This window comes from Episyrphus balteatus, chromosome 1, assembly GCF_945859705.1.
Source record: "Episyrphus balteatus chromosome 1, idEpiBalt1.1, whole genome shotgun sequence".
Classification (NCBI taxonomy): Eukaryota; Metazoa; Arthropoda; class Insecta; order Diptera; family Syrphidae; genus Episyrphus; species Episyrphus balteatus.
In genome coordinates, this window is record NC_079134.1 from 174,570,768 (window position 1) to 174,592,441 (window position 21,674).

Below are 21,674 nucleotides of genomic sequence, written 5' to 3' on the forward strand. Positions count from 1 at the left end.
AGTCAAAATTGCAATACGGTTTAGTCAGCTGGGGGGGCGCCTATATGAATACTTTTAGATCTCTTTTGATTGTCCAAAAGCATATAATTCGTATAATTTGTTTTAAAAATAAACGTACTTCTAGCTGGCCCCTTTTTTGCGAGCTGTGAATACTACCATTGCGCCATCTATATATTTTTAAAGTTTTAAAAGAGTTCTATAAACAAAGCGGTAATATTCCAAGCAGAAACTCATCAATATACAATCTACGAGTTAATAATTTAGCACTTGTCAACACTCCATTTCCACACAATACACGTTTTATGACTTTTTATTTAATGACCTCGCGAACAATTTTCAATAATCTTCCAATTTCAATTAGAACTACCAACAACTTTCATTCTTTTTTAAGAAAAATAAAGGATTGGCTTTTAACTATAAACCTAACCGATATTGAACTAATTTATAAAATAAGATCTTAAACTACAAAAAGATTCTTTTATCTTGTTTTGATATATTAGTTTGCATTATTGTTTTGTTTTTTTCTTTTAAAGTAATTTTAGCTTAAATTTTGTTTTTATTGGGTTAATGATAAATTTATGCTCAAAGAACAACTGTTAGTACCCCACGTCAGTTTTTCTTATAGCTCGAAAAAAATATTTTTTGCTGGTCATTCAACACTAACAATATAGTTGTTAAGGAATGGCCCATACTTTTATTCTATTTACTCTTAAATTTTCTACTTAAATTATTTAACATTGTAAAATTTAGCATTTAAGTGAAAATTGAATAAAATAAATTTTGAAAAAAAAAATGATTCCGCTCTACAATGACATGCATTTCACTCGCCAAATCATTATAGTACGCATTTTCACTAAAGAAAATCCCTATTTTAAGTTTACTGTTAAAAAAATTCCAAAGAGAAAGTAAATTTTCTTCCGAGTCAAAAAATCCATTTCCGAAGGTAGGTATTCCAATAAATTCAAACTCTTTTGTGTTTTTCATTAAAATGAATGACAAACAAGGATAATAAATGACTACAAAATGTCATAAGCACTTAACTACCAGTTACATTTCTTACCTCTTTGTTAGCAATTTCCCATCATCATCAGACTATACTCAGTTTGGTCTTGGCTCTTTGGTTCATATGTCATCATTCATTAATATATAAAATTCAACTTTCCCATCTACCATGCCAACACTTTGTTATACTCGCTTGCTTAAGTACCCTCTATAACACCATTATTAACATTTTCTCTGTTTGTTTACTTGCAGACTGCATATAAAAAAAAAACAACAAAGCCGAAGAAAAAAGAAACAACAAAGACGCAAAAAAAAAGAAAAATTAATTTTTCCCTCGCACGGACTCTCTTCTTGGTTTTCCTTTGTATCCGCGCACTCTTAAGTAGCCGTCCTCAACAAAACGGAAATAAATCGTCATGCGAAGATAATAATTTTCATATCACTCCGCCAGCCAATGTTGGATAATGCAATCAAACGGGCCCCATAATTAAATTTTTCGCATCAGCAGAGCATCATCATTGTCGTCGCCGTCGTCATCGTTATTGTCGCTGTTGTCGGGGTGAAAGTTTTTTACGCATATCACACAACTGCACAGCTCAGCGCAGCATATAGCTACAGATGTGCGAGGTCTTTTGTGGCGACACAAATCTTCGATAGTGCCATTAATAGCTACATTTCACTTTGGTTTCAACTGCTCCGCCACAAACTCCCGCCGCCGACTTTATCACTGAAACAAAATAAAAACACCGAACTGCTAAGAGTGTGCCCACCATATAGCCACCATCTCCCGCAGAGGAGCGCGATGAGATGATAGAACGATGATAATGAAGTTGACAGTGAATCATTTAGCCAAGACCATGACATCAACAGACTCGAGCATCTGTGTGCGTGGTCCCAACCAACATGCTGACAAGTGCCAGTGGGCATCAACCGCATCCATCGACAAACAGCAACCAACTTCAAGTCTCTGTCTCCATCATCTGACATCTGTGTGAAATGCATATCCGCCAATTGACAATTGATAATGATGGATCAACAGAGGGAGACACAAAACCAGCAGCAGCAGCAACAACAGCAACGCAGCAGCCACCATCGGCGCCCACCTGACGTTGAGGAGGCCCTCTCCTCAATGCTATGGACCCCATACGAACGGACCCCAACCGAAAGCTCCTCGGACGATGACGACGAACGCCTCAACCGGAAGTTGAGGAAATCCCAGAGTAGCCATGAGCAGTACTATCAATATGGCGGACTGACACTCGCTCCGCCAGCGGCCATTATGCCATATTTCGGGTCTAACGACCCCATCACACCTTTCGTGCCTTTATCTAATCATCATGATAGTGTTAGAAATAATAATAATATCAATAACAGTAGTTGTAGTATATTAAGCTATAGCAATGCCAGTATAAATAACAATGGCGGCGGTACCATTGGAGCGGATTACTTTCGCAAGACAGACCGGTGCGACAACTTTCGATTTAGCTATCCTTATTATGGACCGATTCCTAGTTTGAACAAATGTTTGAGTGTGGAGCCACCGTCTTATGATTCGTTGTACACAAAGTCCAAGGATGCTACAAGAGTGCTGAGTAATTTAGTTACTGTGTCAGCGACACCTGCGAGTGATGGTGTTTTGCAGGCGTCATATGTTGGAGGTAGCGCTGGTGAAGGTGATGTGATACAATCGAATGAGAGCTATGGCCGGATGGTGCACTCGTTTACAGACAATTTTGTGATAGAGGTGAGATTTATGTGATACTTTTTTTTTGTTTTAATAATGTAACAATAGGGAAATATTTTCTTTTTTTTTTTAATTGATTGATTAAAGGAAAAAAATGCGTTGGAGAAAAAATATTTCATGGGAAAATGTAGGCATTTTTATTTGAGATTCTAAGAGAGAATTACAGCTTTAATTACATAGAATGAATATTTTTTAACAATTTTTTTTCCATTTTGTTTTAATGTTCAGGTAAAATACTTTTTCGCTGCAAAACAAAAATGGAAGAAAATGTTTTTAATTTTTTTTTTCAATACCAACTTCCTACTCGAAGGTAGATAGAAAAATATTTACCACCTTAGGAGTTTTTCAAATTCAATGGTAAATTTTGGAAAGATTCAAAAATGTTACTGACGTGTTTCCAACAAAAGAAACAAACATTCCAACAAAACTGATTTTTTCAGTCTATTAATTTTAAAACTTTTGGTTGAAATAAAATTTTTATATATATTTTTTTGCAACTATACACTAGTGGAAAAAAGTAAGGATATAAATCAATTTCAATAATATTAAGTAAGTAATGCTAAAATTAAAAATAGAATCTGTGAACTCCAATATACTAATCTTCATTTCAGAAAAAAAAAAGAAAAAAAAAAATAGAAACCACCGCTACATACATGTATAATGCATACAAATATATAATTTAAAGAAATAGATGGCAACCAAAAAATTACAAATACATAGTTTATTTTATTTTCGATGCATTGACCAGGATTTTTTTTTCTATACAAATTCTGACTTTGAGGTCGTTTTAAAAACAAGAACAACACAATTTTCCACTATGAAAACTATATAAAAAAAATTTGTACAAATATGTTCTAGTCAGATTCTGTTCAGTAAACAAAAAATTCAAAAATCCAAAACACTTTTTAGTACAAGAAAGATAGACTTTTTCGTGGAACGAAATACAGGAAGGCTGGGGTCGAACTACGGCTTACGTACAATAACGTATTGACGCTGTAAGTCTCTATCACTTTCTTCTGATTAAATAGAGAGAGCAATAGTCAAAACGTTAACGAACGTACTCCGTAGTTCGACCCCTGACTTTTTCATATATGAAAGAAGGGTATTAGAAAAGCTTAAGTCCACCCCCCTGACGAAATCCGCCATTTTGAAAATATCTTTTCTTTTGAATTCACTGTTTTTCAGCGAGAATAACACTTTTGAGGTTATGTCGTTTTATTTTTGTATGAAAGTTTTCGTTGAGAAAAAATATTTAAAAATCCGACAACACAATAAAAAGAATTTTAATCAAGTTGAAATTAATGTGTAGGTTGAGGGCGTTCGTTATTTAGGTTTTTTTTTCGGGAATCAAGTTCCTAAGTGGAAAAATAATTTAAAAAAAATCCCCTATTTTTTCAGATTTTTATTTTGACGCTAGATGGCGCCCCAAGAGGGTTAAAGTTTTTTCTCATTTGAAGTAGGTAGGTATATGTGGACTTATTAGGCCATTTTTTAGATATAGCCTCAATGTAAAAATTTTTAATGAGGTTCTATTCTATATTAAACAATAAACACCCTTTTCAAAAAGGTATAAACCATTTTTCTAGGATATATGTCCAAAGTAATGACTTCAGCCATACTTAAAAAAAATGAAAGCAGTTCCGCATTTAGACATATCTATAGTCAAAACTTTGTGAAATATTAAAAAAAAAACACTAGTCGGCAAAAAACAAAATAAATTCGGGAGCAAGAACACTGTAAGGTGATTTTAATTAACTTGAGTGTGCTGAACTCAAAACTGTTTACAGATTTATTTCATCACTTCTAGTTTTTAAGCTCTGCTCATCACTATTTTTGCTATAAAATCTCAAAAACTTATTTGAGAAATATTTGCTTTTTTTATCCAAATCAGGAGTCAAAAAATGGAATTTACATCAAATCTGCTTCAAAAAAACCATAAGTTACGTTAACCACAAAGACTGTTAGATATCATAAATTTCTATTTAGAAAAAAAAAAATATATAGTGGAGTAACTAAAGCTCAAAAATTGGCAATATTAGGGAACCCGGCCGAACAGCTTAGATTTTGATGATCTTTTTTTTCAAACGTCGGTAATTAAAAATACTTTAAAGTCTATAGATTAAAAATTGCCGGTGTTGCCGTTTTGATTTTTTTAATTTAATTGAAGATTTTTGTGAACAAAAACATATTTTTTTCAAAAATTGTTCTTAAATTTCATAAATTAATTGATGCCAAAAGATTGTCTAGGAAATTCAAGGAAAAAAAATATATGGGAGTGAGGGACAATCTTCCATAGTTCAAGCGATAGATGCAATTTTCTTATTAATTGACTTCAAACACAAAAAAAAATATTTGAACACAACGGCAACACCTACAATATTCAAATATACATTTTTTAAAAGCTAGAAGCTTAGTCATATATGTTAAATTTAAATTAAGTTAATTGAATGAACGGCTTTTGAAAGAATGGTAATTGAACTCAGATTTTTGAAAAAAAAAAAATTATTGAAAAAATTTTAACATGTCGTTTTTTAAACTTGATCGTAATATAAAATGCATTTATTTTCAAATTTTTTTCGCCGCATTTATTATGATTTCAAATTATAAAAGGAAATGTCAATATGTATTACGGTTTATGAAAAAAATTAAAAAGTATTTCATTTTCGAAGAACTTTTTTTTTTTAAAGTTCAACATCTAAACATAAAATTATTTTTTATTCATTTAATAACCCTTACTGTTGAAAGTTAAATAGCAAGAATTTAAAGTTCCTATTTACCACAGTCTTTGAGAAAATTAATTATTTCAATGCAAAAATTCAGTTTTAATAAAAAAAAAAAACCATTGAAATTGAAGTAATTTTTCATTTTTTTTTTCAAAAGTGTGATATATTTTACCTTTTTTGCTTCGAAATTCAACTGATAATATTTATGGCCAAAAATTTTTTTTAAATAAATTCATATTTTATTAGAAAAAGTTTGGAAAAAAGTCATTTTAAATTTTTCTAATAACATTTTTTTTTTTAATTCTGAGTTTGAGGACCTTTTGTTCAAAAACTCTTGATTAAATTTAGTGGATTTAAATTTAAGAGATAAGAATGAGCTTCTGGCTTTTTAAAAATGTATTTTAAAATATTGTAGGTGTTGCCGTTGTTTTCAAAATATTTTTTTTGTGTTTGAGGTCAGAATGTTAGAAAATTGCATTTATCGCTTAAACGATGGAAGATTGTCCCTTACTGCCTTTCATATATTTTCCTTAAATTACCTAGAGAATCTTTTGCTATCATTTGTTTTATGAAATTTAAACAAAAAAAATGGTTTTGTTAAAAAAAATTAATTTTAATTTTTAAAAACAATACGGCAACACCGGAAAATTTTAATCTATAGACTTTAAAGTATTTTTAATTACCTACGTTTGAATCAGAGCTGTTCGGCCGGGTTCCCTAATAATTGACTTTAGTTTCTCTACTAATATAATTCAAAAGAATTGAAAAACTATTTCTATTACTTGTTTTAAAAATAAAATTGTCAAGGGTTGCAGAAAAAAATCATTTAAAAACAAAAATTTTCTGATAGATATCAACAAAAATTTTCATTTTAAACTCTAAAAATCGATTTCCCAAAATTTTGAAAACATTGAACAAGATAGCATCCAAGCGACGAATTTTGTGTTTTTTAAGTTACTGAAAATGAACCTGAAGAAGCTTTCCAATAAAACTTCTCACAACAAGCATAAGAAACTACCGCAAAAATGATACAATTTATTTTTTTTTTTCAATATTACAGTATTACTTGAAAATTTTTTTTTACAAAAATAGTTACAGTACAACCCGCTTAAGAGAAACTCCCTTATGAGAAAAACCTTAAAAGAAACACTTTTCTGATCCCTAAATATTTTTTTCAGTAACGGGGTTCGTTAAGGGACTATTACTACTAGGGTTATCTTCAAAAACGTACCTAATATAGTGATTACCTAATGAAACTGACATTTTTTTTCACGAACTTTAATTTTCCAAACGTACTTCCTATAGAGTAAATCAATTTTTCTTCTCCTTGGTAAACTCACACGACACAAAAAAATTTTCTTATCTTATAAATACTATTTAACAATTAAATTCCAATATTCTTTAAATTGTTTATGAAGATAGCAAGTACCAAACAATTTATTTTCAAAGGAAAACATTTTTTTTTTTTGTCTAGGGAACAAAATATTTCCTAGTCCTTGTCCCTAATTATTATTGTAATCTTTTTGTTTATCACAAAACATGACAAAAGAAAATAAGCCTTTGTGTAAGCAACACAACACAATATGTTCCCTATTATAACTTATTTAGGCAGCATATTCTTTCGAAAAACAAAAAATATTTTTAGGGATGATAAGAACAAATTAAGTTATCATCAGACAATTTGCTATTAGGCCTTATTAAACAAGGGAATTCTTTTTTTTGTCCCTTTGTGTTGTCCACAAGTCACAAAGCCAATGTGTAACAAATTGAAATGTAATCAACTCATTTTTAGACTCATGCCATAGCTACAACGGTATTATTGTAATAATCCATTATTTTTTGTGTCATTGTAAACAGACGCCAGTCGTCGAAGACGAACAATAACTAACAATAAAGACATCGATAACAAAAAAAAAAAAAAAAGAGTGCACTTCCAGAGGGCAATCAATTCACTCATAAAAGCCCTTCCTCGTTTTAAACAGTTCGAAGAAATGTCGGTGCATTTGTGTCAAGAACAATTACTCTTATCGCCCTCTTCGATGATATTAAAAACAAAAAACATTAAAGAACAGCTAATTACTACAATATTTCCCGTTATTTTTTTTTTCATTTTTTGTTTTTGTTTATCCTAATCTCTAACCCTCATTAAACTCAAAGCGTAACGCACATTACTCATGCCCTTAGGGTCTTTCGTGCCTTTAGACCATCATCATAATGATGACTCGAGAACCCCCTTGAGGCAATATACCCATCCACGTGTTTTGTTTTTCCATATGCTGTCATTATAAAATACTGAGTGGTGACGTAGCTAGATAATTAATGCAGGTAAAATAAAAAAAAAAAATTGATATAAGGGGGAGCCACTGTTGCTATAGAATCCTCGACCAACAAATCGCATTCACGCTTCAGAAATCGTTGAATTAAAAAAAAATTACAAAAAAATGTGTAACTATCTTGGACACGTGCTGGAAATTAATGTTTTGTAAAATTTTATATGCATCATGAGTATAATTTCGGTCAATGGACTTTTGTTAGAAGAGTTTGAGTCTAAAGTTGTTCAAAAGGTGTATGCAAATGATAGAAAGAAAAAAACACTCCAATTTAATTCTTTTTTCCGCGTAGAGATATACCCTACCTACATATACTAGAAAACCCATAATGTACATGCTCACGTTGCAAGAGTTATTGCTTTTTGAACAAAAAAAAAAAAAAAAAAAAACCTTGGCAACACAATACTCTCTCTAGGGACCCAAAGTTATTCTACGCTTGAGGGCAAATAAATAGCTTTTCACGTCATTATACATAATAATCGCTTCGAATAATGGGGGAACTTGAGATAATTTTTTTTTTCCTTTTGTTTTATTTGTTTGTTGAACTTTTTATATTTTTCTGCGGATAATTGGACAATAATTTTATTTTACTGTGGTTTGGTTTTATGGAGAAATAAAAGACATTATATACTCCCTCTTCTATTTCAAGACACTTTGGGTGGGTTTTCGTAGAATTAAAAAATTTTCGAAGAAAGAAAATTTAGTTCAAAAATTATTTCCAACATAGCTATTTTCCAAAAATATTGTCCAACAAAAATATCAAAACATATCTTTCTATATGTATTTTGAAGAACCCGACTTCCATGGATCAAAACTTTGCTTTATGGTTTTTCTCATAGTTTTTAGGTATAGCCAGAACTGATCGAAATTTAAATGGGACCACACTGGTGCCAGCTTTCCAATACAAAAAGAATTATCAAAATTAGTTTACAAAGTCCAAAGTTATGAGGTAACAACCATACAAAATACAGACGAATTGAAAAAGCGATGAGTCACGTTACACCTGAGCCTGTTAGCATCAGTGCGGTATAGATTGAAATTTTGTCTCAAAAGCTAAGTGAAATGAAGCCAAACCCTGGTTAAGACAAAATATACTATGTCTTTTTGTGAAAGGTTATATTCTAAGAAAGGGTTTTTAAAAATTCAATCATTAAATAGGGTAAATAGGGGTTGAATGACATGTTGAAAAAATATTTATTATCTAAACGGAAATTCGTAAATAGTTAAAATATTGTTTTAATTGATAAATTAATTGTAAGAAGAATGGCAAAAGTATTGATAGAATTCTAAAAAAAATCAATTACTGAGTTATAAACAGTTTTTAAAAAAACTATTCGGGGGTAGATCTATTACAAAGTGGTTATTATAGGAATGAAATTTTTTTTCAGAATTTAGTGTTATATGTAGGTATCTACCAATGGAAAGATAATAAACAAAAATTGGACGTCTAATTTCAAAGGCTCTGATTTTCAAAATATGATTTTTTGAAAAACAACTATATTTCAGGAGAATTTTTGAGCGTCTTTTTATTTTTGTTCTTATGAAATTTTAAAAAGCTCAAACTTATAGTTCTTATAGGTGAGATATATTTACGTACATGTGCGAAAATTTGGCTTTCTTAAATAATTTTTTATCGAATTACTGCAAAACTAATTTTTTTTAACCCCAAAGTTTTTTTTACCATTTTCAACCAATTTTTATTTATATCATTTTTATTTTAATATACATATAAGGCACGGGTCGTTTGAACGCAACACTACTCGAAGTGTCTTGCACTCCATATGTTTTGATGCAGAAATGTTCCTTGGGGTCTAAATAGTAAGAAAAAAGCTTTTTTTTTTTATGAGCTTAATAAGTTATGAAAAAACGTACTTTTACGTACTTTTTCACACGTTTTTGTTAATAACTCTGTTAATAATAATGGTAGAAACTTAAAGGAATGCAAAAATTTTTTGCGATTTGCCATGAAACCCCAAACGAACATAAGATTTTTTTTCATAGAGAATATTCACCAAACATGTTGAATTGATTTTAGGATTTCTCGGAGAAGAAAAGCGATATCGAAATGATTTAAACGGATTTAAAAAGAAGAAACTTAGTTCTTTAAGAAACCGCTACAAATGTAATTATAAAAAATCATCACGCAAGATGACATAACCTCAAAAACTGTTAAAAAAGGGTATTTTTGATTTTCTAACGGTAATATCTCAAAAACTTGATGTGATGGAATTTTTTTGACTTCGGATTCGAGTTCAGCATACGAAAAACTATTAGAAAAGTATACCCTGACTTCTATAAAAAAAAAACTTTTTGATAAGTGAAATCGAATTGGGCAGAAAAAATGAACGGACTTAGATTCGAATATCTGAAGATCTAAAAATGCCACTAATTTGATTGAAATGCCGTTAAAAAGAAGCATATTTCTTCTAAAAATAGAGTTATTATTTGAGTTTCTACCATTATTATTAACAGAGTTATTAACAAAAACGTGTGAAAAAGTACGTAAAAGTACGTTTTTTCATAACTCATAAGAAACGAATAGCTCGATAGAAAATTTTAAAAAAGCTTTTTTCTTACTATTTAGACCCATTTCTGCATATATTAGAACATTTCTGCATCAAAACATATGGAGTGCAAGACACTTCGAGTAGTGTCGCGTTCAAACGACCCGTGAAGGGCGTTCGTTATTATTATTTTTTTTTTTTTTCGAGAAACGAGTTCCTAAGTGGAAAAACTATTTCAAAATAATAAACTAATTCCCCTAATTTTTCAGATTCTTATTTTAACGCTAGATGGCGCCCCAAAAGGGTTAAAGTTTTTTCTCATTTCAAATAGGTATTATGTTGATTTATGAGGCCAGTTTTTTAGATATAGCCTTAAAGTAAAAATGTTTGATGAGGTTCTTGTCTTAAACAACAATAAACAACGTTTTCAAAATGTTAATGAAATTTATAGTCAATATAGATAATAGGGCGGAATATGTTTTTCAATTATTTTCATAGTTATGTTTCTGAGATAACGGTATATAGTCTTTTTTTAACACGCTATATCTTTTCACAAAGAACATTTACAAATTTGATTTAACTCAATTTCGAAAAGGAAATAATATAACTTTTTATTTCATGTACCTATCCAAATAATGTTAAATTTAAAAGTGCAAAATTTCAAAAAATACCGAAGTACAGAAATCTAGATTTTAAATTTCGAAATGGTCGGATTAAAAAAAAAATCCTTGTTGTGGGCTTCGTACCCCTAAATGATTGAAGTATATAATCAAAGTTGAAGTTATAAGGAAATATAAATTTTATTGTAGGTTGTCATACAAAAAATGGACAAGAAAGGTTAATGAAAGAAAAATACGTTTATTTTTTTTCTGGAGTTTTTCAAAACAAAATCTGATTGCATTCACAGACATACTTATTTGTGAAAAATATTATAAGCTGAAATTATAAACTTTCAAATAGTAAAAAATTGTAGTAGGTTGTCATGTAAAAACATTGTTAAAATGTTGACTGAACAAAAAAAAAATACATTTTTTTCCGTTTTGTTCATGCTATTTTTTGCAATGTATGAATTTATACATAGATTTGATAATAAGATCTCTAGACTATATATTTTTTTCTAAATTTTTATTTTAGAATACAAATGTTTCATACAAACAAGTTGACAACAAAAATTAAATGAAATAGAAAATCAATTTTAATCGCTTTTTCTAATGACATTTTCACATAAAATTATCGTCCATAAACGTGTTTACAGAAAAACAATTTTTTTTTTTTTTGAATAGCTAAATCAAATCAAACAATTTACTCAAACACAATTTTCATATTTTTCCAAAAATATTCTTCAACTTAAATATCAACAATTTCGTTTATTTTTTTTATTTCAGTGTAATTCATCATCGTCACCATCGGCCTCATCATCAACCTCATCGACAAATAGTGTAGCACAAAATCTTCAACATCTCCATCAGCAACATAACAACACACCACAAGTCCATCAACAGTACAACAAAGAAGTTGCCAGCAACATTGCTGCAACCAACAATAATAATAATTCTACAATACCGATCGATGACGTCAAATCGACGAATGACGACGATGAAAATGAAGAAATCGACCACAACAAACAGAACAAAGCAAACGAAGAACAAAAACAAACCGAGGTCAATCAACTTGCTGCTGCTGCTACTCCAGCAATACCACTGCACCACGACCAGCAACAGAAGTATCACAACCATTCACCATCAAAGATCACCATCATCAACATAAATAAACGGCAACATGATGAACAACAAGAAAAACAACCACAAAAGCAGCAATCCAAACCAGATTCAACAACAATGTTGCAACAACAACAAGAAAAACAACAACGAATGACGGATAATGAAAGAATCACAGAGAGATCGCATTTGGGTGAATCGAATGAAGTCAGTTCATTGAGTACTTTTGTCGCGAACGGTCTTGGAGTAATTGCTAACAGTCGGTCGCTAACAGTCACAACAACAAAACCAATAACAACCACTGCTGCAACAACAACAACTACAACTGTTTTATCATCGAAATCGTCTTTGAGAGGATTAAAAAAAATCGTCGGTAGTGGTGGTAAAAATCCAAAATCACGCCATGTGCAATTAGCCAATATCGATCCTTCTACGCAGGATAACGAAATTATTGTTCATGATCTTTGTCGTACTCGTCGTCATCGTCGTCATAGTCTTAGTAGTTCTAGTTCAAGTGGAAGTGCTGAAGACATCGTAGCTTTAGCAATGCGTCTTAATATTCCCGCTACCGGGACAGATGCACCAATCAGTGCATCGCCGCATAATGTTGCCACAAATGTAAATCGTGGTGTTCGAAATGTTTCAGTAACAACGAGTAGTGTTTTTCTATCCAATTCGATTAATTCAAAAGGCAATTATAACAACAACAACAATAGTGTTGCAATATTATCAAGTAATAGTTCGCCAAGTTTAACAATACAAGTTAATGATAGTTGCAGCAACATAAGAAATATCAGCAACAACACAAATAATACTGCCAATCACGGTGATTTCGTTGTAAATCAATCGATCGCGAATAACGGAATAAGTGTCGTCAATTGCACCTACGCGCCGAATAGTGTTGTTGGTGTGGGTGAAGGTAGTAGTAGTGTGGTTAATAGCAAAAGTAGCAGTAGTTCAGTGCCTAAAAGTAGTAAATTCCTTACTGTAAATAATAATAATCTCAATAATCTAACGGATATACAATGTTCAACATCGTCAACAACAAATGGATTACAACAACAAGCACAGCCGCAACACCCGTCACCAACTAGAACATTCACATCGACGGAATGTCAAACGGATGACATTCCGATTTTGATAAGAGACGATGTTAACGGTGGTTCTGGTGGTGGACCATCGCACACTATCATTTCGAATAATATAGGGGGCGTTGTTGATGGTAACAGTGCACTTGTACGTTCGCCAATGCATCCGGATGCTTTATTATCGCGTGAACAAAGGCGTCGCGAGCGTCGTGAACGTCGACAACAACGGCATGTCCAACAACAACAACAACAACAAATGCAACATCAACGTTTAAGTCGACATCATTCGCACTCACATCCGCCTTCACAACAGCCTCCTTTATTACAACATCCCGCGCATCATACAATGTCGGCGGCAGCCGCAGCTATGCTGCGGCCAATGCTGCCCGACATATTGCATAGTCATTTTCCACCACCCTATAGTGCGTTGCCCCTGTCACAGGGGGCACCGCCGCCACCTCAGCCGCCACCACAATTGCCACCACATGCAGCGTCTCTTATCACGCCGGTCATATCAACGGTTCCTATTGCAGCAACAGCAACAATGGTTGGTGATGGGAGATTCTCAATACCCCTGCCCATCATTAGAAGGTGAGTTTTGATATTCCTTTATATCTAAAAAATCTTAATTTATGGGTTTAGTAATGAGTTATTGAAGAAGGTACACAAATTTAAAAATGAGTTTTGACGAAATTGAAGGTGTTTTTTTTAATGTATTAGGTATTTTATTATTATGCCCAAAATTAATCCCAAAGCTGTGCGCGAATATATAAAAGATATACAAATGGCAGACACGATATAAATATAGATTTTAAAACTCTAAATTTGAAGTACAAAAAATCAGTGAGTTTTAATCTTCAACACTTTTCGAAGATAACAACTCGTCTTGAAGTTCTTATTTCTCAAAAACTTGACGTCATCGATTTCTTGACTCCAGATTCAAATTAAAAATATAAAAATTATATATAGAAAAGTATATTTTCAAAAAAAAAAAAAAAAAAAATAAGCATTCAGATTAAATGGTTTGTTGTGGCAATAATATAACCCCTATTTTTGTACCAAAATATAGAAAGATCCCAAAATTGTGCTTATTGACAAAAAAACAAGAAATATAATTAAAAGAGCCTAAAAGTGTATTGAGTCATTTAAGGTTTTTTTTACCAAATTTGGCAGGAAACTAGTTGGTACCTTTTAAGAAAATTGTTGTGATCCCTTTATGGGAAGATGTTCTTCTGACGTTCGGATTTGACTAGGGTTGTAACAAATAGTTTTTTTTTAAATTCATTTGTTTTACATAAAAAAAATATTTATAAAAAAACAAAATTTTTATTGCAGCTGAAAAAAAATTTGAAAAAAAATTTTTTTTGCAACTGAAAAATATTTGCATAAAAAAAATATTTATTGTAAAAAAAAAAAGTTGCATTAGAAATAAATTGATTGCAAATAAAAAACATCTTGCATTGAAAAAAAATTCGGTAATGTGGGCATTAAATATTTTTTTCTTCATATTCCTCGAATTTCTTAAAATTTTGGCTTATTGACCATAAATTAGGTTCAACATTATAGTTAAAAAGGCTTATGTATGGTTAAATAACCCAAATTGTAAAAAATTGTGCACACATTTTGCATTTTTTTAAAAATTTATTTTTAATGCAAATATTTTTTAGTTGGAATAACATTTTTTTTTAATACAAAAATTGTTTATTTGCAATAAATATTTTTTTAATTTCAAACGAATTTATTCAATTGATTCACTCGTGGTTCAGGGATCTTTATTTTTTCCCAATATTCGTTATTGTTGAAAAATAACCCAATTTAGCAAATTTTAATTAATTTACTGAACCCAATTTTTGTCAAATGACCTCAAAAAAAATTATAAAAATGGTCCTATTATGTACTTTAAATATCGCGGCCACGCTGTTGGCTATGTACGATTATCATTTATCACTTTCGAGCCCAGCGTTACTCCCATGTAACATATATTTAAAAATTCGTAAAAAAATATTCCATGTATTAATTTTTCAGGTTTCGATAGCTTAATTGAAAGATAATAATGTCTAGTTAGGTACTGAATTAGTAAAAAAAGTTAGTCAAGTATCATACTTTTGGGTTTCTTTTTATCAAAAAAGGGACTGAAATCCACATTTTTTTTTTTTTGCTAAAAGTTTCTTTTTTTATAGTCATAATTAAAAAAAATATTAAAAATGTAAATCCAGAAAGTGTTTTCATTTTTAGCAAAGAAGAAGAAGTAGTATAATGTATAAGGTATAACATTATTATTATATAATAAAAAAATATTTTCTCATTTGTCCAGCTTTTTTTAGTGGTCTCAGACAGTGTTTGTAACTTACATGTAACAACATGAGAGTAACACATAAGTTTTGCTATTTAATATTTTGCAAAATAACTCTTTGCTATTCAAATTATTTCTTAGACTCATTTGCTGAAACGAAACTTAAATATTTAAGCAGAACATAAAATCTTTTTCCCTACTTTTTCCTCTGCGTAAACTGTCACATAAGGTTTTATGTAGAACTTAAATCCTTTAGTTACGTTTCAGCAAACATATCTTAGTTGTAATGTTTGTGACACGCTAATACCGAAAAAAAATGTTATTATTGATTTTCATTGTTTGTGATCGAAAGGGTTAAATAGAATCTATAAAGATTCAAATTTTTTGGGTAAAAACCTCTTTTCTAGCAGAAAGTGTCGTGTATTAATTCTTCATTTATACTGACAATATTAAGAAATAGTGGCCATTCTGTCAGAAATGGGTGGGAGAATTTATCTACAGTTTTCTTTTTTGGAATCATTATTTTCTAAAGCAGAAATAAAATCAACTTTTGTTTCCATTTTTTCCGAACTTAAAAATTATTATCAGTTATCAAAAATTCACCCTACAAAGACAAAATGTCACATCCAACCTCCCAAAGTTGAAAGTCTTATATAATCAAATTTATGCATTTATTTATTTTAACTCTCACAAAAGAACTCTAAAACAAAAGATCAACTTCTCAAAACGGCTACCTAATAAATTTAAATACCCAACGAATCAGAATGACAAGACAAAATTAAAAAAAAAAAAAACTCACAGACAACAAAACATATTGTGTCCAAAAAATAACAAACAGTTCGTCATTATAATCATTATAACACTTAAATCACTTAATTTTGTTGTTTTGTATTTATTTGGAATAAACTATTAGATAACCAGTCTCAAGCTGCAACCAGAGAGATACAAATAGAAATCAAAAAAAAAAAAAAACATTTGTATTAGATAAAGATAAAAATAAAACAAAATAGTAAAAATTATGTAAGATTACTGTTGGCGGTTTGGAGAAAGTTTATAATAACTCGGTTTTAAAATACATATAAATAATAATTGGTTAACCAATTTTTTGTTTTGTTTTCATCTCGAATAAACAAAAAGGTGTTAAAATGTCTTAAGAATTTACAACTTTAGACAATTTTTTGTATTTCCGGGTATAAATTAGGTAGTCTTTTGTTTCCGAAAGTCCAAAAAGTTGTCCATTATTAGAGTGATTGACAAGATTTGTTTTGGTATCTCTCAGAAGAATGCCAAATATTAAGCAACAGTTGGTCGTGTTTATATCTACCTGACATAAGCTAACCCCAAAAAGAGATTTAAAGATTTAAATTTTTAAACAAAACAAAAATTTGCTTTCTTTTTGCTGGATCTCAGTAGGAGTAGGCGAGATGATGATGATGTAGGTGTTTGTAAGCCTTAAATCTGAGATGAAAGTGAAAGGAAAAAGTTAAGATTTTGTTTGTTATCTGTCCGCCAACATAACTGATATTGTTTCAACATAGAAAAAAAAGAACAATTTAGTTTGCTTTTTAAAGTTTAAAACCTTGTAGAAGACCTTTTCTTTAACTTTCCCCAAAGAAACTCTAAAATTAGGTATTTCATAAGTCCCTTTCCAACTTATATTTGGAGTTAATTAAGGAAATACAAAATTTCTAACCTCACTAATTGCTTTTTTTTTCTGTAGCTAATATCAAATTCTGAAATCTCTTATTCAGCTCAATTGACTTTGACTTTTGTCTTAATAAGTTTTTGTATTTAATGAGGGTGGGAATATCCGAAAAATCGATTTAACCTCAATTCAAACCCAAACCCTCTTATCCCACTCCAACAACCCCCTCATAAAAAAACAAGAAAAGGAAAATTTGCAAAAATGTTGGCACATTTAATTGGGTTGCCTTTGTCTCACCTCAGTTTATAATACTTATACTTTTTTTTTCTTTTTTTTTTATTTATTTTTGGTATTCATTCTATTTCATCCCGCATATCGACTGATTTGTATCAATTTATTCACCTTTTATCCAATGGTGGTTTGTTTTATAGATAGAAAGATAGATAGATACTACGAGTATTGAGAGAGATAGAGCTTAGAAGTACCTATACAACAAAGTATCATTTGGATTCGATGGGAAAATAATATGGCAAGGAAGTCGTCGTCGCGTTGGTCGGTCGATCAAAGTAAAGAGGAGGGTTGAGGGCATTTAATATGGTTTTCCCACGCAGACACAAGCAAACAAGTCTCTAAGGTCCCATGTAAATGTGTATATGTTTGATATGCACGAAATATCTTTGAGTGTATGTATCTAAACTGAATATATGTTTCTATACTCTTTGTGTGGTAATTTGCTTTTACTGACATTTTTACTGTTTTCTCACTTGGGAAATTTGTAATAAATCGACATAGTTTGATTAGATCTTATACAAAATAGAAAAAAGAGGTTTGATAGCCGTTACACACTATACTCTCTTCAGTATAGCTTAAGATAACCAGCAGTGAAGCTTTTTTTTTTATTTTTGGAGAGCTGTAGTCTGCAGATGAAATTGTTAAGATTTTAATCAAATAGACATAAAAGTTCGTGTTTGAATAATAAGAAAAATACGTCTCCTAACAAAAAAAAAACATGTGCGCAATTCACATGTGGTAGAAGTGAAACATTAAAAAATAATTTTTTTTCGAACAAAAAATCGAAAAAATCTTTCTTTTTCTTATTTCATCACCTTTAAATCTATTTTTTTATATCACAACCTATGATAAATTTTATATTATCTGAAAGCTTATTATTTCATATTTCATATGACACTTCAATCATATTTCTACCATGCTTACAAAAAAAGTAAAAATTTTTTAAAGCCAACCATGTCGAAAGTGAGATTACGGTACTTCCTATACTGGCGGATGTTCATATGCAAAGGATCTCCAAAGGTGTTTTGAGGTATTTTTCAAGTTTTTCAATTCAAGATTGTGTAACTTGTAGGTACCTACTGTTATGTGTGACAAACATATCAAAAATGATAGGTAATATTATCAGCATGCGCATTAAAGTAAAATAAAGTTTGTATGTGCTCTAAATCAAAATATATAACGTGTTTAGAAAATAACATTTTCACCGTTATCTCAGGATTTTGATTTTTTGAACAAAATTTTTGAAGTGAAAACATTTTTTAGTATCGTAGTGATTTGAAATACGATGAAAGGAAATAATCCAGTCAAATAAGGGTTCAACCTCGGAATGAATGTTAGTAGAAATTGTTTTTGCTCAATATCTTCCTTTTGCCATTTTATAACATATCTCAAAAGTCTAGAAAAATCTCATGTCCGCTTGTCGCGATTTCAAGGTCAAATCTCGAAATGGAGATTTTCAAAATTAGCAAAAATAGGCTATGGTATTATATACACATATGATACATGATTTCAAGGTATTTTTTAATGCTGATTCCAAAAAATCTAAAATCAAGACAATCTGACGTCTCTGGAAAAAGTTATACCTGTTTTTCATCTGTCAACTCATATTATTATAAGAGTTGCAAACTTACTGCCGAAAAACCCTTAAAAGTTATGGTAGATGAACCAAATTTTGCATGAAGATTTTAGAATCCATCATTATTAAAAATCAAAACAATCCATTACAAAAAATATATATACCTACGAAATAATGGTATTTTTTTTATGGAGGGGCAAATTGGATATTCCTTAACTACCCTCAAAAATCTACAAAAATCTCATGTCCGCAAAGTCCTAATTTTCTTGGTTTGAAGATAAGGTGCAGATTTGAAAAAATTGAAAAACTACTCTTCAGATATTTGTGTCAGATCAACATGAATAAGATACATTACTTTTCAGGGATGGTCATATTGATTTGTTTGTGGAATCAGCGTTAAAAAATACCTTGAAATGATATGGGTTAGGTTGGTATACATATAAGAATCTAAAGTTTTCTTATTATTTTTTTTTAAATCTGCACCTAACTTAGTTTAACCTGGAAAATTAGAACTTGCGGACATGAGATTTTTTTAGATTTTTGACATAAATTATAGAATATCCAAACAAACATAGAAACCAAAAAATTAGCCTATTAGCACTAATTCCAAGATTGTACCTGGATGTTTTTTAGTGCACATCCCAAAATTTCCCCTTTTCTCAAAAAATACCATTTTGTCATAGATATGAATGTTTTTTGCATTGCATTGTTTTGATTCTGAATGATAATGTATCTTGAAACCTTCATGCAAAATTTGGTTCCGCTACCATAACTTTTAAGGGTTTTTCGGTAGTAAGTTAGCAACTGTTATAATAATATGAGTTGACAGATGAAAAACAGGTATAACTTTTTTCAGAGACGTCAGATTGCCTTTATTTTAGATTTTTTGGAATCAGCATTAAAAAATACCTTGAAATCATGTATCATATGTGTATATAATATCATAGCCTATTTTTTCTAATATTGAAAATCTCCATTTCGCGATTTGACCTTGAAATCGCGACAAGCGGACATGAGATTTTTCTAGACTTTTGAGATATGTTATAAAATGGCAAAAGGAAGATATTGAGCAAGAAAAATTTCTACTAACATTCATTCCGAGGTTAAACCCTTATTTGACTGGATTATTTCCTTTCATCGTATTTCAAATCACTACGAACTAAAAAAGTTTTCACTTCAAAAATCTTGTTCCACAATGCAGTCAGCATGCTGCAGATATTTGTCCGATTGATATCTGTTTAGAATTGAGGGTATATTAACAGTCTTTATTCCAGAACTTAGAAGTTCTATTTTGTGACCGTATACTGTTTCGAAGCTGGTAAAACAATTAAGAGAAAAGGTTCAGCGAAGCGTTGAACAAAGCTTTGAGGTCAGAAAGTGGCCAATTTTATTCAATTGCTATAAAGTCTTCTTCAATAATAACTTCGGTATTCTGAAGATGATAGGCGTAGTCTTTTAAAAATCACATCTTAGGTGATTTTCTGCAAAACTTTGAGATAGTGAAAAAATCTAAACAAATCATAAGAAAGGCTTTTGCAAAATATACATTTAGATACTCAACACATTACTTGCAAAAGAACCATTCATAATTTCTCTAATTTAACAAACGCATACTATTCTTTGTAGAATTTTCACTTAGAAATCTCAAGATTGTTTTTCATTATTAGAAAAGTACCTTAAATGATCAAAGAAACTATTTTTTTTTTTTTGTGTTTGACTTATTGCTTATCTCCATTAAACAATTGCGACAAATTGCAATCCATCTTCTTTTCTTTTGATAGCAAGTCAAACATTTCTGCCTCTATCATCTGCATAAAGTTCATCGTTCAAGTTTTTTTTTCTCTATTTTTTTTTCTGTTTGTATTTATTTCTTTATGTTACACACATAAAGTGTGTGCAACACTCTACTAACAACAACTATAACAACAAATATACACAAAGTGAAAATGAAAAATGAAAAAAAAAAAACTATTACCATACAAAACTGACTGTGCTCGCCGCCCGTGGGATATTTCCCCATCAACGCCATATGATATATTAAAGTCGTAGCAATCTATCTAACGATGAAACTATATGTGTAATTTTGTGCGTCTTTCTCAGTTGCTCAGCTGTCATGTCATGTGTGATACAGTGGGGGCAATATTGGCACAAAGAATTTTGAACTCTCTTATAACTATATTATCCAAAATATCTTTAAATAAAAACTAAATATATGTAAATTTAGCTTCCATAAGACTTCTTATGACTATTAACAAAGTTCGAAAAGAAAGCTTCGACTCTTTATAGAAACATTCATTTCAAAGAAAAAAAAAAAAAAAATACACTCATAAAAAAAAAATGTTTTATACAAGAAAATGCTTGCTTCTTTCTGTAAGACTTCTGAAAAACTTCTATAACAATATTCTGCAAATTTCATAAATTATTTCTATTGAACTTGAATCACAGTATGTATAATATTTTTGATCGAAAAAAAAACTTAAGTACCTACCCTTAACGAATACAAGTTGAAATTTTTTCAAAATATTTTTGTGTTTTAAGGAAGTTCAATAGAAATAGTATAATATTTGGCTCTATTTTAGTTTCCATTTCTTCTCATTCATAAATTGCAAGAAATTTTTTCGTTGTACAGAAGCTAACTAGTGATGAGCCTTATGGAAGTTTTACCGAAAGGTTAACGATGCTTTAACTTTCTATAAACTGAAATAGAAGCATTACCGAAAATTTATGGAAGCTACAACTTCAGTCTGAAACTAGTAATGT

General features: G+C 30.4%; 1 protein-coding gene across 1 annotated transcript in view; it reads left to right on the forward strand.

Moving 5' to 3' along the window:
- The first annotated feature begins 1,269 nt into the window (after positions 1–1,269).
- LOC129907525 (probable serine/threonine-protein kinase DDB_G0267686) overlaps positions 1,270–21,674 on the forward strand; it is a 121,567-nt gene continuing 101,162 nt past the window's right edge. Inside the window, exons 1-2 of the mRNA XM_055983800.1 lie at positions 1,270–2,746; positions 11,689–13,700. Coding sequence (XP_055839775.1) covers positions 2,027–2,746; positions 11,689–13,700 — 2,732 coding nt within the window. The 5' untranslated portion in view covers positions 1,270–2,026. The remainder of the gene's footprint in view (positions 2,747–11,688; positions 13,701–21,674) is intronic.